At 42.7% G+C, this 16,627-nt stretch overlaps 1 protein-coding gene across 6 annotated transcripts in view; it reads left to right on the top strand.

The window, feature by feature from the left end:
• REPS2 (RALBP1 associated Eps domain containing 2) overlaps window positions 1-16,627 on the top strand; it is a 301,690-nt gene that overhangs the window by 142,322 nt on the left and 142,741 nt on the right. For 4 of the 6 annotated variants that reach the window (XM_073574114.1, XM_073574109.1, XM_073574121.1 and 1 more), the window contains exon 6: window positions 8,687-8,828. In XM_073574114.1, coding sequence (XP_073430215.1) covers window positions 8,687-8,828 — 142 coding nt within the window. The remainder of the gene's footprint in view (window positions 1-8,686; window positions 8,829-16,627) is intronic. The other 2 variants (XM_073574130.1, XM_073574104.1) reach the window with 1 other exon arrangement.

The raw sequence follows: 16,627 nt of genomic DNA on the forward strand, positions 1-16,627 counted from the left end.
TCGCTGGAGGGGTAAGGTCGCAGCTTATGTTAAACCAACCAAAATTTTTGTGGGGCTATGTCACCGGACTCCTGGCACATGTTACCCAGCCTTGTTTTCTTTCGCCAACACTGCGACTTTCATCCAATATTAAACCAAACAACCGAACTATAACACCAAAATAACAAAAAGAGGGAAGGGAGGGTGGGCTGCTCTCGATCACCGAGGTCAAAGAGGGAGGGATCCTGGGAGCTCACCAATTAATACCCCTTGAGAGGGGAGGATCAATCACCGGAGTAACCTTCTCTTGGCCAATGAAAAAATGCCAACCACTCATGTAAGGTCAGCCCACTGTTAACCCGTTCCTTGTGCCCCACAGAAAAAAGAAGGCAGGTAGAAATTACCTTTTAACCAGATTGCTGCCCAGTCAGGGGTACCCAGCAAATAAAGCCGGGCCCCCTCATATTAAATTAATTTTGTTTCGTTTGGTGCTGAAGAAGTTAACAACCTTTTCTATTCTGGTTAGAAACTTGCAGCCCCAACTCACAGTTGTTCCTGACCTGGTCATTTCCTCTCCCCACAAAATCTTTCCAGACCTTCTCTTCCTCACCAGTGAAAGTTCTACTTCTACTCCAATGGAGTCACTGTGCTTAGTTGAAGATCATTGTTGCTGCTGGAGATTGTTGCATGGTGTTTTGGGTGTATGCTTTCCTCGCTGTTTTATTCTCATTTGGTTTGTACATTCCTACCCTTCCCAATATACCTCTTTACCTTTGGTAAGTGTTTTGTATGTGTGTTGCCTTCTGTTATCCCTGTCTGTCTTACTAGGAAATCTGTTCCAGGCCCCCTGCGAGAGGGGGAGGGGACAGCTTAGTGAATATCAGGAGAACAGTAAGGCTTGTGGCCCAATCCTCCTTACCTTTTGAGGTGTCTTTGGGAGTAGGGATAGATAGGACCCCAGTCCTAGGTATGGTGCAGGGACTCTTTCCCTAATCGGGTACAGTCACAGACTGCCTTCAACACACCCGAGGGTCACTTTGAAAATATAACCAATGCTCTAGCAGTGTTTCAGAACTTTATAGATAATATATTTTCTTTTTTTGGGGGGTAGAATTGTGGTGACACACGTGGATGATGTCTTGATTTACTCAGGTCCTCGTGAGGAACATTGGGAGCATGTTCGATAGGTGCTTCAGATTCTTCATAACAATTATTTGTTTGCCAAGCTAGAAAAGTGTCTATTTCATGAGCAGCAGATTCAGATTTTGGGTCATTTAGTTTTGGCTAAAGGTTTTCAGATGGATCTCATCATGGTGCAGGCCGTCCTTGATTGTGTTGCAACCTACTAATCTGAAAGCTTTATAGAGGTTCTTAGGTTTTGCTAATTACTACCGTAAGTTCATGAAGAACTTTTCAGTCATAGTTAAATCTCTTACTGATATGACCAAGAAGGGTACTGACTTTTCCTCTTGGTCTACTGAGGCTGTTGATGCTTTTGCTGCTCTCAAGACAGCCTTTTCTAAAACTTTTGTCAGGAATTCTTGGCTGTTAAGAGAGCTTTTGAGGAATGCAGGTATTGGTTGGAAGGGGTCAGGCATAGAGTAATGGTCTTTACTGATCACAAAATTTTACTGTTCTTGAATACCCTGTTGGTCCTCTTTTTCACTTGGTTTGATTTCTCTGTTACTTATCTCCCTTAACTAAGAATGTTAAGGAAGATGCTTTATCACATAGTTTTAGTCCAGAGTTGAGGGATGAAAATCCAGTCAAAAATTTTAGTGAAGGGGTGGTGATGAGTGCTTTGGGGATTGATCTCAGACAGTGCATTGTGGGAGCTCAGGTTGATGCATCAGAGAGCTTGCTAACTGGCAAGCTTTTTGTGCCATCATCGCTTCGCAGTAATCTTCTTAATGAAAAGCATTGGCCAGACATCCTGGTTCCACTGCCACCTGGAGAGATGTTTTCAGGTCCTTTTGGTGGCAGAGTGCTCTAATGGATGTTGATGAGTATGTCTGTAAGTGCAGAGTTTGCACCAGGTATAAAGTCTCTCGCCAGGCCCCAGCAGGGTTTCTTATGCCTTTGTGGTTTTGACTAGTGATGAGCGAGTATGCTCGGTACTCGAGATTTCTGAGCATGCTCGGGTGTTCTCCGACTAGTTTGGGCGTGCCCAGAGATTTATTTTGTGTCGCCTCAGCTGCATGATTTGCGGCTGCTAGACAGCCTGAATACATGTGGGGATTTCCTAACAAACAGGCAATCTTCACATGTATTCAGGCTGTCTAGCAGCCGCAAATCATGCAGCTGCGGTGACACAAACTAAATCTCCGAGCACGCCCAAACTACTCAGAGATCACTCAAGCATGCTCGGAAATCTCGAGTACCGAGCATACTCGCTTATCACTAGGTCCGACTCAACTTGGACTCATTAGTCCATGGATTTCTTTACAGAATTACCTGTTTCTATTGGTAATACTGCAGTATAGGTGGTGGTGGACACAGGGTTCTCAGTACATTATTGAGGTTGACTTGGAGGAGAACAAGGAGTATGAGGCAGAATGAGTTTTGGGTTCCAGACTTGTTAGATGTCAACTGCAATATCTTGTTAAATGGAAGGATTTTGGTGTGGAGGATAATTCCTGGGTTGATGCTAAAGATTTGCTTGTGTATCACATAGTGAGGTAGTTCTGTTAGCGGCATCAGCGGTTGGGATCTCAGTGTGTCCAATGTCCCCTCATAGAAGTACTGTCATGTAGCCAAGTTCGAACCCTGTGCTTTGTGGTCGGCTTCTGTCCGCTGAGCCACAGCAGTTGCACCATTTCTCCAGATGTTTAGTTTCTGTTATCCTATTTTCATAGTTTGTTAGGCTATTTTCATTTAGTCATTTGTCTGCCCTATAACCTTTCAAGTTCAGCTTTATATACTTTCCCCCTGCTGGTGTTTCCTGGTGGTGATAGTCTCATTTGGATCTCCAGCCATACTGCTGTAGTTTAAGCCAGTCAGTGAACGACCAGCTAGGATTTATCTATCCACTTTTTATGTTATTTAACTTCACCTACCTTCTGTTTCTTTTTAGGAAGTAGGTAGCCTATTCTCTAACAGTACGTACATAAACCTTTATTTTGTAATTTGTGGTATGTTTTACTCTCTTTCTATTTCAGCACACTTTCCCTTGTGTAGATAATTTGCACTCTGCTCTGACTTCCAGTTCTTTATGAGGAACGTGACGTGCTTGACGATCTTTCAGGTAGTATAGGTCCAAGTTGCCATTGTCTAGTCTGTTGTTAGTGCTATTTCAGCTCACACAGGAACTACTAGGTATTGTGGGGTCAGGATCTCTAGTCTGTACAGGAACCAGCAGAGTTAGTTGCAGTTTTTAGTGTGTCCTCTATTTTCCACAAATGAGTTGCTACACTATCATAACATGGTTGTGTTGTCCAGAGCTAACTTCAGTGCCTGTTTAAATTGAAGACTGAGAAAGGAAAGTGTACTAAATGTTGTTTTTTTGTAACATTTTCAATCATTTACCTGCCAACAGGATTCTTTTGCGTACATTTCAGATGGCGATATGACTACATTTCCTCCATTATCTGCGGGTTTAAGAACTACATCTCTCCAATTTTTTTTTATTTTGCATGAACTATTACGTCGTGCATTGGTCAGGTTATCATGATGAATAGAATGTGGAATCTTTTCAAATTTGTCAGATAACAGTCTGACAAAAAGATAAACGAGGGGACAGATAAATAATGGGGGGAATTTTTTTTGAGATTTTTGACGAATGCAGAAAACCAGGTCTGGTTTGCATGGTTCATCCCGGAGTTGTTCCAGGAAGTGAATAGCTTCCCGTTCCTTACTAGAAAAAGATGTTTTAGATATCAAATCTTTATAAAACAATTTTTGAAAAATTAAATTGCAGAGAAAAATGTGAAGGTCCTTTACTGCTGTACACATCAAAACGTATACAGTCACACAATGCATTCACCCATTAATTATATTTTATCCAAGCATTTCACTCATTCACTTCATAATGTTTACTTATGTATGTTGCATATATTATGTATTTTTTTTATAGATTCCCCTATTCATCATAAGTTATACATTTGACTTATTCATTTCCTATTTCACTTGTTTTCACATTCGTCATCATTTACCCACCCCCTTTTCCATCCTTCCTTCCCTTGTCGGCGTGTCTGTGCAGTGCATCATATTTGCAGATGTGTACCCCCACCCATTATGCTAATCTGCATGATGCCGAATCCGAACCTACTCGGGAATGGGTTTAGGGATATGTGCCACACGATGATTGTAGCCTGGGTTCTGATAAGGCCAACGCCACATAAATGCTGTGTTCCCCTGTTCTGACACCACCTCCTAAAGAAGGCTGCGCTGAAACATATCTTGGGGTTGACATCATTACAGGGATGCAGGCACATTCTGGTATGGGTCCATTTTTTTGCATTCTATAAAGTCATTTAGAATCATGTTCTTGTTATCATCTTATGCCACTAGGCACTTTATATATTCTTGTATAGGCTGTGGATCAACTATTCACTTGGTTCAGTTATGCAATTTGTGTCTTGTACTCTAATCCTAAAGGTCCTATTTGAGTCATATTTGATATATGTTACCATTATTCATTTACCATACTAATTTTTTCATCATGAATATGCATGTATTTATATATTTTCCAAATTTACTGATTTGCATTTATGTACAATACCTATAAAATATTGTCACCAGGTATTACATATATTAATATATTGCCTGCAGTCATTATCCCTGCTACGTCATCTTTCTGCCTATTGTGGTTCTGTTTTTAATCATCCTGATTTTTACTTTTAATAATTTTGTTTATCTAATAAAACACATATTCTCTTATTTGTTAGCTTTTAAACTAATTTCTTTATAGGTTTGGGACTGGTGTTGTAAGTTGGCAGGAGTGGTCAGGTCACCGGATCAGAAGCAGGAGGGCAGACAAGGTACCAAATCAGAAGACAGAAGAGTAGTAATTAAATTGGCTGAGGTCTTAACAAGGAACCTACAGACAAAATAGGAGCTGAGTAACAGCGGCAAACCAGAGGAAGCACTAACTATACTTGTTGGCTACCTGCAGTAAGCTGGGAGCTTTAGTAGGGTGTGGTGCTGTCCAAGTTGTCAAAGCAGGGAGGTGATTACTCCTGCTAAACAACATATACTATGTGACACTACAGGGCCCAGCCATCCAAATCTCAGTGACTGGACCGAGCTTGTGCCACTTAGAGCTTCTGATTCTGACATCTCATCAATCACCAGCGCCTCTCGCAGTATGAATTTGGCAGCTACAAGTAGCAGAACCAGAAATCGCAATAGTAGGTCCTGGAGGAGATGTGACCACTGTTCAGTGGGATCTGCTCACTAGATCGCATTTCAGGTCAGGTCAGGTCGTAGTTCCCCATCCAGTAAGAGGAGGCGGCGTTGGGAGGGGAATAGAGCTGGAGTGACAGAGGCTTCAGATCTACAAATAGTTCTTCAGCCTTATTTACATATCAGTCCAAACACTGATTTCTTAATAACGGAGAAATTGACTGGCCATGTACAAGTATTGCTAGACTTGTATTTGAGAGAACTACATGCAAATAAAATAGTTTGTGGGCAGAAATCCTGCTGGCAGATTCCTTTTAAATAGTGGAAAATATGTATTTATTCTTGGGACATAGATGGGATTAATCATCACAAGGTGTTGATGACAGCACTGTATCTCATAAATATCTGAAAGAATGTTTTTGTAAGGATCTGGCAGTAGTGTCTCCTTAGGTCTATAGCCTTCAACATCAATTTTGCATATCAGGATCTAAGTAATTAGTTAGTTTAATTTAAGACTTTGATAAATCTCTTCAAATTGGTCTCCTTAGCCTATGGCCTGGCATGTGTTTTTTTTACATTTTTAGTGCATTTCTGTGACAAATAATGCACATAAATGTGCATGAATTTTAAATTCAGAAATGCTGTAGATCTCCATTTAGAAATCTGAATAAATTCCGCACCAAATACGAGCGTTTTTGCCTGAAGGCAACCTGTCATGTCACATCAAAAAAATGCTATTTACCTGTATACATAGAATGAATTTTCATGTAAATAGCGTTACAATTCTGCCCAGCCATGTTATTGAAGCAGCGGCTACAGGGAAAAACTAAAAGTTATATCCTCCCTGCAGCCACTCGGTCTCAGTCATTGGGGCGGTGCAGGCAGTGGTTATAGTCACTATTCACTATATTGTGAATGCTGTACTGTCTACATTAGAAACTGGGTCTGAGCTGAAAAAGTAAATTAATGTGTATGCAAAATGAAAATGCATATGAACACATGACCTCTACACAGAGAAAACCAAAAACAAAACAAATATCCTAAAATAAGAAAGTAAAACATAAATTGCAAAAATTACATGAAGGTAGTAATAATAATAAGTGTATTTAGTTAACATAATTTTGATCAAAATAATGTACAAGCCTTCCCGCCACGTCACAGTACCCCTAGTGGGACAGTCCTAACTCTTGTAAGTGACGTAAATGTGAACAAGGACAGTGGGGCTGAACCACCAGTAAAAGCATAGGCCAGACAGGATGGATTTTCCAACTCAGAAACAGTGCGGTCACACACTTATATGCACAGAATGCACACTGAACTGAATGAGAAACTGGGTCTGAGCTGAAAAAGTAAATTAATGTGTATGCAAAATGTAAATGCATTTGAACACATGACCTTTACACAGAGAAAACACAAAACAAATATCCTAAAATAAAAAGGTAAAAAATAAATTGCAAAAATTGTCCTTGTTCACATTTACGTGGCTTGACAAGTGGAAAGGTTTTAAATACAAGTGTTAGGCTGGTTTCACATTTGCGTTTTTTTTCGCGGTAATTTAGCGCTAAATAGCGCATGCGTTTTTTTTCCCTATACTTTGCATGGGATGCGCTTATGTGCGCATACACATGCGTTTGTACGCGTTTTACTGCGCATGCGTTTTTTTGCGGTATGCGCTCGGGCGCACAAAATGCAACTTGTTGCATTTTTTGTGCGTCAGATTTGCCTCAAAAAAACGCATGCGCGCGCAATGCGTTTTTTTACAGCAAGACACCCATTATAAGTCTATGGTGAGCATATGTGCGCATTGGCATGCTTATGTATGCGTTTTTTTGCACATGCGTTTTTTTTTTACCATTAGTTTAGACAATGGAATTTAGGGGTTTGGGTAAAGTTAGGGTTAGTTAAGGGGGTTTAGGGTTAGGGTTAGGGTCAGGGTTAGGGTTAGGGTCAGGGTTAGGGTTAAGTATGGTTTGGTTAAGGGTTAGGGTCAGGGTTAGGGTTAGGGTTAGGGTCAGGGTTAGGGTTAGGGTTAAGGTTAAGTATGGTTTGGTTAAGGGTTAGGGTCAGGGTTAGGGTTAGGGTTAGGGTTAGGGTCAGGGTTAGGGTTAAGGTTAAGTATGGTTTGGTTAAGGGTTAGGGTCAGGGTTAGGGTTAAGTATGGTTTGGTTAAGGGTTAGCGTTAGGGTTAGGGTCAGGGTTAGGGTTAGGGTCAGGGTTAGGGTTAGGGTTAGGGTCAGGGTTAGGGTTAGGGTTAAGGTTAGTTAGGGTTTGGGTTAGGGTTAAGTATGGTTTGGTTAAGGGTTAGGGTCAGGGTTAGGGTTAAGTATGGTTTGGTTAAGGGTTAGGGTCAGGGTTAGGGTTAGGGTTAAGGTTAGTTAGGGTTTGGGTTAGGGTTAAGTATGGTTTGGTTAAGGGTTAGGGTCAGGGTTAGGGTTAAGTATGGTTTGGTTAAGGGTTAGGGTTAGGGTTAGGGTCAGGGTTAGGGTTAGGGTTAGGGTCAGGGTTAGGGTTAGTAAAGTCATGGTTTGGGTTAGTGTGAGGGGCCACCTAATGTTGGAAAAAAACGCAAACGCGGTAAAAACGCACTAAAAACGCATACAAACGCATAAAAACGCTGCGTTTTTTTCATGCATGCTCATAAAAATGCTTGAAAAAAACGCAGCAGTTGTATGCTTTTGTATGCGTTTTTCAATGCATTTTTTTGCGGGAAAAACGCGCTGCAAAAAAAAGCAAGTGTGAAACAGGCCTTAGGACTGTCCCACAAGGGTTGCCGTGACATGGCGGGATGGCTTGTACATTATTTTGTTCAAAATTATGTTAACTACAGTAAATACCCTTATTATTATTACTACCTTCATGCACAATTTATTTTTTACTTTTTTATTTTAGGATATTTGTTTTGTGTTTTGTTTTTGGTTTTGTACTGTCTACATAGTCTACATTTGACTGAAAGCTAGTGGCTCCAGGGAGGATATAACTTCACATTCTCCCTATAGCCGCTGCTCCAATAAGGAAAGCCAGTAGGATTTTAACTCTATTTATTTGCATATTAATGCCATATCAGCAGATGAATAGCTTTTTGGACATGACAGGTTCCCTTTAGTATATATAGCCCTGCGAAAAGGCTTGATCGCTATGTATTCCATGTTTTGATTCAACATATTCTGTAAGCTGTGCTTGATTGGCTGTAGCAAATTCTGTAGATAAAGACTTATAAGGGCTAATGCAGTGTAATCTTAGGTATATTACTTATGATCTATATAATTTTACATTTGTGATTTAGTTGATTTTTGAGATTCCCTGGTGATTTTATTTGTACAGGTTTCATGCCGCAGTTTCTCTAAAAAAATATTTCTGTTCACAGCAGTCGCTTTCAGTTGAAAGAGAATCACAGGACTGTTCAGAGAGTTACTCCGAGGACCCCTGGAGGATAACACAAGAACAGCGAGACTACTACACTAACCAGTTCAAATCTCTTCAATCTGACCTGAATTCATTCATTTCCGGTAAGTCAAATGGATATTTTGCATAATTAATTTTGCTGACAACATGGGTTGAATGGTTAGATATTCAGCATCTATTACGTTTAGAATGTTCCTTTAGTTAGTAGACTGGAAACACTCTTATCCGTTTCCTCCACCGAAAGCAACCAAATACTTCTTAAAAGTCTTAAAGTGCTAATATAATGTAGATGGCTGACCAGAAACCGTTTTCTTTTTGGGTTTAGTTTGCTTAGAAGGTAATTTAAATAATGGTTTTAAATACTGTTTATATTATGTTATTTCAGTCAGATTCCTCTTGGAAAAGTGCTGAAAAAATGCCAAGAAGAGTGCCTAAAGTTTGCTACTTTTGGCTTCTAAACACGTTTCTCCCAGCTCTGCCCTAATGGGTGGAGCTGGGTAGGGATGGGGGGCTTTATGCCGCAGCCTGTCTAATTTGTGACGATCTGTAGCGTTCCCAATGCCACAGATCTCACTCCAGTACCTGACTTTATCACTCCACAGAACATTTTGTCACTGATCCGGAGTCCAGTGACGGTTTAGCTTTACACCACTCCATCCGACGCTTGGTCTTGTGTTTGGTGATGTAAGGCTTGCATCCAGCTGCTCGGCCATGGATTCCGTGAAATGCCACCCAGCTCACAGCTTTTCTACTGATATTTGTGACAGAGGCAGTTTTAAGTTCAACAGAGTATTGGGGAATTTTATGACCTGTGCTCCTCAGCCCTTAGCTGACGAGGTCTGCTACTTCTAAGTTACTGTGGATCCTAAATGCTTCCACTTTATAATAACACCACTCACAGTTGAGTGTGAAATATTAAGATGGGAAGAAAATTCATGAACTGACTTGTAAGGGTAAATTCACACGAGTGTATAAAAAATCATTCCGAGTTTCATCTAGAAAAGTGGGATGATTTTTTTCCTCACATGTCATCCATTTGTAGGCTGCATGCAATCCATTTTGTACAGCAGCAGCTATTAATCATTTACAAGAACAATTACAGAATTGCAATGAACGCTGGAAAAGTTAGATGCTATCCTGCGTCTCGCTGTGGCATCCAATTTTTTTTTCATGTACCGATAGACTTGAATGGGTGAGTCTCAACCCATTCACGGAAGAAAGAAGTTCAGGCTGCAATTTATTTACACACAGATTCGGTCAGTGCGCCACTGAATAACATTCTTCCTTGTTCTGTCCGTTTTCTCAAAAATATAGTCGTGTGAACGAGCTCTATTGGTAGCATTATTTTACCTTTGCCTGAATAGTGTATCTCACTATTGAAATCAATATATTTTATGATGTATACAATTTCTTTAAGTCCAGGGTGACATAGTAGGGGTTGGGCAATGGAAGAAATCCAGACATTGTATTATAGGAACACTCTGTCTGACAAATTTGCATATGCATTGCTGTGGCTGTCTCTTTGCTGGCACTACCATGCTTACAGTCTTCTATAAGTACAAGTAATCCTAGTGTAGGAACAGTTCACAGTTAAGAAACACATAGGCCGGATTCATTAAGACCAGAATTGTACATGCCGATCTTCATGTGGGAATGTGCCAGTTGCTCCATGCCTTTTTATAAATCAGGATCTTTGGAGAAGTAGTGTGCCCTGCCGTGTGCGCCTTCCCGCTAATCTTACTCTAGTCAGGGACTGGAGTAAGGTTTGTAGTGTAAAGAACACTCCACTCGTCATGCATTTGACAAGCAGCAGTTGTTATGCTCCCATTCTGCCAAGCTTCACCTGCTTTGTCAGAGCTAGACAAAAATGGCGTGAGAACTCAAAAAGTCGCAAAATGTTATCTCAGCTTCACGTTCACCAAAACTTGTGACTTTTCAATGCTTTTTACAACAGAATTTTGACTTAAAAACTTTGATGATTTGGGCCTCAAGTGTATTACAGTATAATATATCTTATAGCACATTGTCTCTTTAAAGACCTGTATTATTAAAAATTGATCATGATGACAGTGTGAGCATGTGTTTGAAGGATAGGTCTAAATTACAATTTCTGCCCGGGGTCTTGCTTTCTCTAAAAGAAGCCTTGCTGTAGATACCATCAAGTCAGTGTAAGGCTGCGTGCACATGCTGCAGATTCACCTGCGGATTTTCAGGTAAAACCGCAGGTAAAGTGGCCTGCGGTTTTCCTGCAGATTGGCCAGCGGTTTTCCTCTGCAGATTGACACCTGGACAATGGAACAGGTGGCAAGCCGCTGCGGAATAAACAGAAAGAATTGGCATGCTGCAGATTTAAAACCGTAGCAAATCCGCACAGAAAAATCCGCAGCATGTGCACTGCGGATTTGAAATCCCATTGGCTAACATTGTACTGTACACTGTCTGTGCAACTGCTGCGGCTCCACAGGGCCAAATCCGCAGCAGAATCCGCAGCGTGTACTGTGCACATACCCTAATGGGGAATTCACTGCAGGATGTGATCTAATATTACATTTTATGCCTTTTAATTTTTAGATTTCTATCAATTTCTTAGTGCTCACCAGTGTTGATTATTATGTTTTATATGAGATGAGGTTTTTATTGAAGTTTTGTCTGGATAATATGACAGCTCGTAATAACTAAGTAAAATGCATGTTCAGAATGGAACACAGATTTCTCAGTATGCCTATCTTTATGGCGCAACCATCATGAGGTAGACATAAGTTTACATTCTGAATTGTGATTTTCTTTCTAATATACTGTATCTAGGTTAATTTGCATATATTTGTATGTCCTAATACATCTTCTTTAGAAATGTTTTATGTGTGTATCGTATAATTTAATATTTAGAAATAATTAAGTTAGAAAAAGCTTGTAACTTAAACCATTCTATTTATTCACTAGTGGCTTAAAGTAATGTACTGTTAGTATACTCTAATATACAAAATATAAATGCCCTAATTTCCCTCTAGTAGCAGATATTATCCATTTCATGGTAGTATCTATAGTAAATTACTTCTCATCAGAGTTGAGCGAAACGGGTCGGTCATATTCAAAAGTCGGCGACTTTCGCTGAAGTCGGGTTTCATGAAATGAAACCCAACCATAGCGTGAGGTCGGCGACCAGAGCGCCAAAGTCGCGTTTCAAATGATGCTTCCAGCGCCCTTTTTCAGCCAATGATGAAGGACGCACACTGTGGGCAACGCGATGACATAGGCATCGGTCACCACCATCGTTGAGAAGGGCATGCAAGTGATTGGCTGGCTTTGTGTGGCATCACAGGGGCTATAAAAGGGCGTGCACACCGACCGCCATCTTACTTCTGCCGATCTTAGCATTAGGGAGAGGTTGCTGCTGCTGATTCATAAGAAGGGAGAGCGTTAGGCAGGGAAGAAGAAGAAAAAACTGCTTCTGCTGTTAGCGATTTCCACTCACAACACACAACACTTTGTGTGCAGTGACAGGGGAGGCTCTATTTTTGTGCATCAGCTCTGTTGGTTATTAGGCTGCCTTATAAGGCTCCCTGATAGCTGCATTGCTGTTTGCACACTGCTGTGCAAACTGCTTTTTTAAAAGCAAAAATACTTTTCTTCCTCTTTTCTGCACAGTTACCAAGCGTTCATTTTTCCACCCTTTTGTGTGTGCAGCAGTCCTGCTTATTAGGCTGCCTGCTGCCATACTTGGACTGAGAGCATCATTGTCAGCGTCCTCAAATCTCTAGTGAGATCCAAATTCTCACCAATCCTATAGAAACCCTCCACCTTGTCATACACCATCCAATTTCAGCCTGTTACATTGAGGTGTAATCTCTCCTGGGCCTGAGACAATAGTTCAGCGTCCTCAAATCTATAGTGAGATTCAAATTCTCACCAATCCTATAGACACCCTCCACCTTGTCATACACCATCCAATTTCAGCCTGTTACATTGAGGTGTAATCTCTCCTGGGCCTGAGACAATAGTTCAGCATCCTCAAATCTCTAGTGAGATCCAAATTCTCACCAATCCTATAGAAACCCTCCACCTTGTCATACACCATCCAATTTCAGCCTGTTACATTGAGGTGTAATCTCTCCTGGGCCTGAGACAATAGTTCAGCGTCCTCAAATCTATAGTGAGATTCAAATTCTCACCAATCCTATAGACACCCTACTCATTGTCATACATCATCCAATTTAAACCTGTTACATTGAGGTGTAATCTCTCCTGGGCCTGAGACAATAGTTCAGTGGCCTCAAATCTATAGTGAGATTCAAATTCTCACCAATAGTAGATACACCTTCTACCTTGTTTTACAGTACCATATAGCTGGTGGCATTTTGGGTACATTTTCACAAAAATGAGGAAGTATGGTGGAAGACGCCATGGAAGTGGACGGTAGTCTGTTGGTAGTGGCAAAAGCACAATAGCACCTAAGGCAGGAGGTGTTGAGCCTGCATCATCGTCTGGCTCCACAAGGCCTCAAAGGCTCTCTTTTCTGGGAGTAGGTAAACCACTTTTAAAGCCAGAACTTCAGGAACAAATTTTGGCTTACATTGCTGACACAGTCTCCAGCTCTGTCGCCTCCTCTTCTGAAGTTTCAAAAAATAAAAGCACTGAGTCGTCAGTGGAGGCTCCTGGTCAGGATCAACACCTTTCCTTGTGTCCTTCACCCCTACCAAAAGTGAAGGATGTGGCTGGCCACACTACCGATTACTCCATGGAGTTCTTTTCACATACCATGCCTGGGTTAGCAAGTCAAATCGTGAATTCCCCAGTCCAAGATGAATCTGACATGGAGTGCACTGATGCACAGCCACTGCTAGATTTTTCGGCTGGTACATTCACTCAGAGCACTACATTGTCCTTTCAGTGTACTGAGGCAGAAGCAGACCCTGATGAAACTCAGGTGCCCCTTCCCGCAAACTATACCACCTTTCACGGTGACACAGAGGAAGGTACACATGAAATTGAAGAAGAGGTGATGGATGACCCAGTTGTTGACCCAGATTTGCATCCATTGGGGGAAAAGGGTACCACTGCCAATAGCTCAGAAGAGGAGGAGGAGGATCCACGGCAGGCAACGACATCGCAACAGCTGTTATCTGGCATGACCGTAGCAGTCCAAAAACGAGTTACAAAAACTAAAAGAGTTGCAGGACAGCTTGGCCAGACGGTCAAATTAGCACAGCGTGCAAGGCCTCAAAATGTCTTCCATAGTAGGAAGAGTGCAGTGTGGCACTTTTTTGAACAAAATTCTAATGATCAGGCAAAAGTTATCTGTAAGAAGTGCGCAAAGACCTTTAGCCAAGGGAAATATCTGAAAAATTTGAATACCAGTTGCATGCTTAGACATTTAACCACCATGCACTTGCAAGCGTGGACGGACTACCAAACCTTACGTACCACATGTGCACCTGCTCCGAATGAAGGTAGTCAGCAACGCTACATCGCTTCCCCCACTGTTGGCCCACTGGTTAGAACACCACCAGCAGCAAATGTCGAGGTGTCGTCGCAAGGGCAAATCAGTCATGGAATCACAATGTTATTGCTACGAAAGACTGAATCTAGGCCATCAGCAACACCACCAACAACACCATCACCAACCCTCTCTCAGTCCGTGATGTCCACCGCTAGTTCCACCATATGCAGCTCTCAAGTCCAGCTCACCCTACCAGAGACTCTGAGTAGGACAAGAAAGTACTCATCCTCTCATCCGCGTACATTGGCTTTGCATGCCCACATTGCCAAACTAATCTCGTTAGAGATGATGCCCTACCAGTTGGTTGAAAGCAAAGCTTTCCGCGAGCTCATGGCCTACCCAGTACCACGCTATGACCTACCCAGTCGGCACTTCATTTCACGAAAAGCTATCCCAGCCCTCCACGTGCATGTGAAAGACCGCATTGTCCATGCACTCAAGCAATCAGTGAGTGGAAAGGTGCACCTCACAACAGATGCATAGTCCAGTAGGCATGGCCAGGGCCGTTACGTGTCCATCACTGCGCACTGGGTTAATGTGGTGGATGCAGGGTCCACAGGGGACAGCGGCAGTGGGACAGTGCTGCCTAGCCCATGGTATAGGAAACAGTTGGCTGTAGGCATTCAACCCTCCTCCTCCTCCTCCAGAAGCAAAAGCTCATCCACAGAGCGCAGTCATACGAGCACTCCATCCGCAGCTGCCAGTGTTGCACACGAGTTGTCCCACTATCGAACAGCTAGTGATAACTGTCAGCAGGCTGTGTTGAAGATGATGTGTTTTAGCGACAACAGACACACCGCGAAGGTACTGGCCGACTACTTGCAGCGACAAACTGAGTCATGGCTGGGCAGTCTACATCTTGAGGCAGGCAAGGTAGTTAGTGATAACGGCCAGAATTTTGTGGCAGCCATAGCCCTTTCAAAACTCAGACACATACCTTGCCTGGCTCACACCTTGAACCTGGTGGTGCAGTGCTTCCTCAATAATTATCCGGAGTTAACAGCCCTGCTCCATAAGGTGCGAAGACTGTGCTTGCACATCCGCCGGTCGCCCATACACTCCAGTCGTATGCAGAAGCAGCAGCGATTGCTCCACCTTCCCAAGCACCGCCTAATTATCGTCGTTGCAATAAGGTGGAACTCCACCCTGCACATGGTTCAGAGGCTGTGCGAACAGAGGCAGGCTGTAATTCATTTGTGGGAGGATACACGGGCAGGCAGTTTGCAGGCAGACATGGAGTTGTCTGTTGTGCAGTGGTCGAAGCTGAAAGACCTCTGCAAAGTCCTTCAGTGTTTTGAGGAATGCGCACGGCTGGTAAGCGCAGATGACGCCATCATAAGCATGAGCATCCCACTTATGTGTCTGCTCATGCAAACTTTGAAGCACATTAAGGATCAGGCGTCTGCAGCCGAGGAGGAAGAGGAGGAGGGAAGCCTTGATGACAGTCAGCCATTGTCTGCTCAGGGAAGTCTCGTGGACGAGGTGGAGGAAGAAGAGGAAGAGGAGGAGGAGGATGATGGGGATGATTATTTTGGGGAGGAGGATGCTTCTCAGGGGGGAAAGAAAAAATGTTGTCGTGGCAAGGTCAGGTACAGGACTTGTGCGTGACTGGAGGGATGTTGATTTGCCAGAAAGTGCTCCTCCACCCAGCACTCGCAGTGCATCATTGACACCTGGAACATTGGCCCACATGTCTGATTATGCCTTGCAGATCCTAAAAAGGGACCCCCCCGCATTGCCATAATGATGAACGATGACGACTACTGGTTGGCCAGCATCCTGGATCCATGCTATAAAGGCAAATTCCAAAACATCATGCCACAGGAGAACCTAGAGCTAATATTGACTAGCAAACAAGCAGCTCTGGTAAACCGTTTGTTTGAGGCATTCCCAGCACACAGCGGCGGTGATGTTTTTCCAACGAGCAGTAGGGAGCAACATGGAAGAGTTGTTCGTTGGGCACACAGCCGAAGTGGCGTTGGACACAGGGGTTTCATGATCATGTTGTGGACTGATTTTTCAAGTACCGCTCACACGACTGGTAATACTGCATCGATCGAAAGTGACAGGAGACAGCTGTTGTCAACTATGGTAACAAACTACTTCTCCTCCCATATCGATGTTCTCCCTCACTGGTCATTCCCCTTTGACTATTGGGCCAGTAAACTTGACACCTGGCCTGAATTGACACAATATGCCTTACAGGAGCTTGCTTGCCCTGCTGCTAGTGTGTTATGTGAACGAGTCTTCAGTGCTGCTGGATCAATCCTGACAGAAAAAAGGACCAGTCTGTCGACCCAAAATGTTGATGATCTAACCTTCATTAAAATGAACCATGCTTGGGTTTCAAAGGATTTTGTCCCACCCTCCCCTGTTGACACGTAGGTTGCCAGAAAAATGGCTTGC

Source organism: Dendrobates tinctorius, unplaced genomic scaffold (assembly GCF_039654945.1).
Source record: "Dendrobates tinctorius isolate UK_male_01 unplaced genomic scaffold, ASM3965494v1 ptg000007l, whole genome shotgun sequence".
Classification (NCBI taxonomy): Eukaryota; Metazoa; Chordata; class Amphibia; order Anura; family Dendrobatidae; genus Dendrobates; species Dendrobates tinctorius.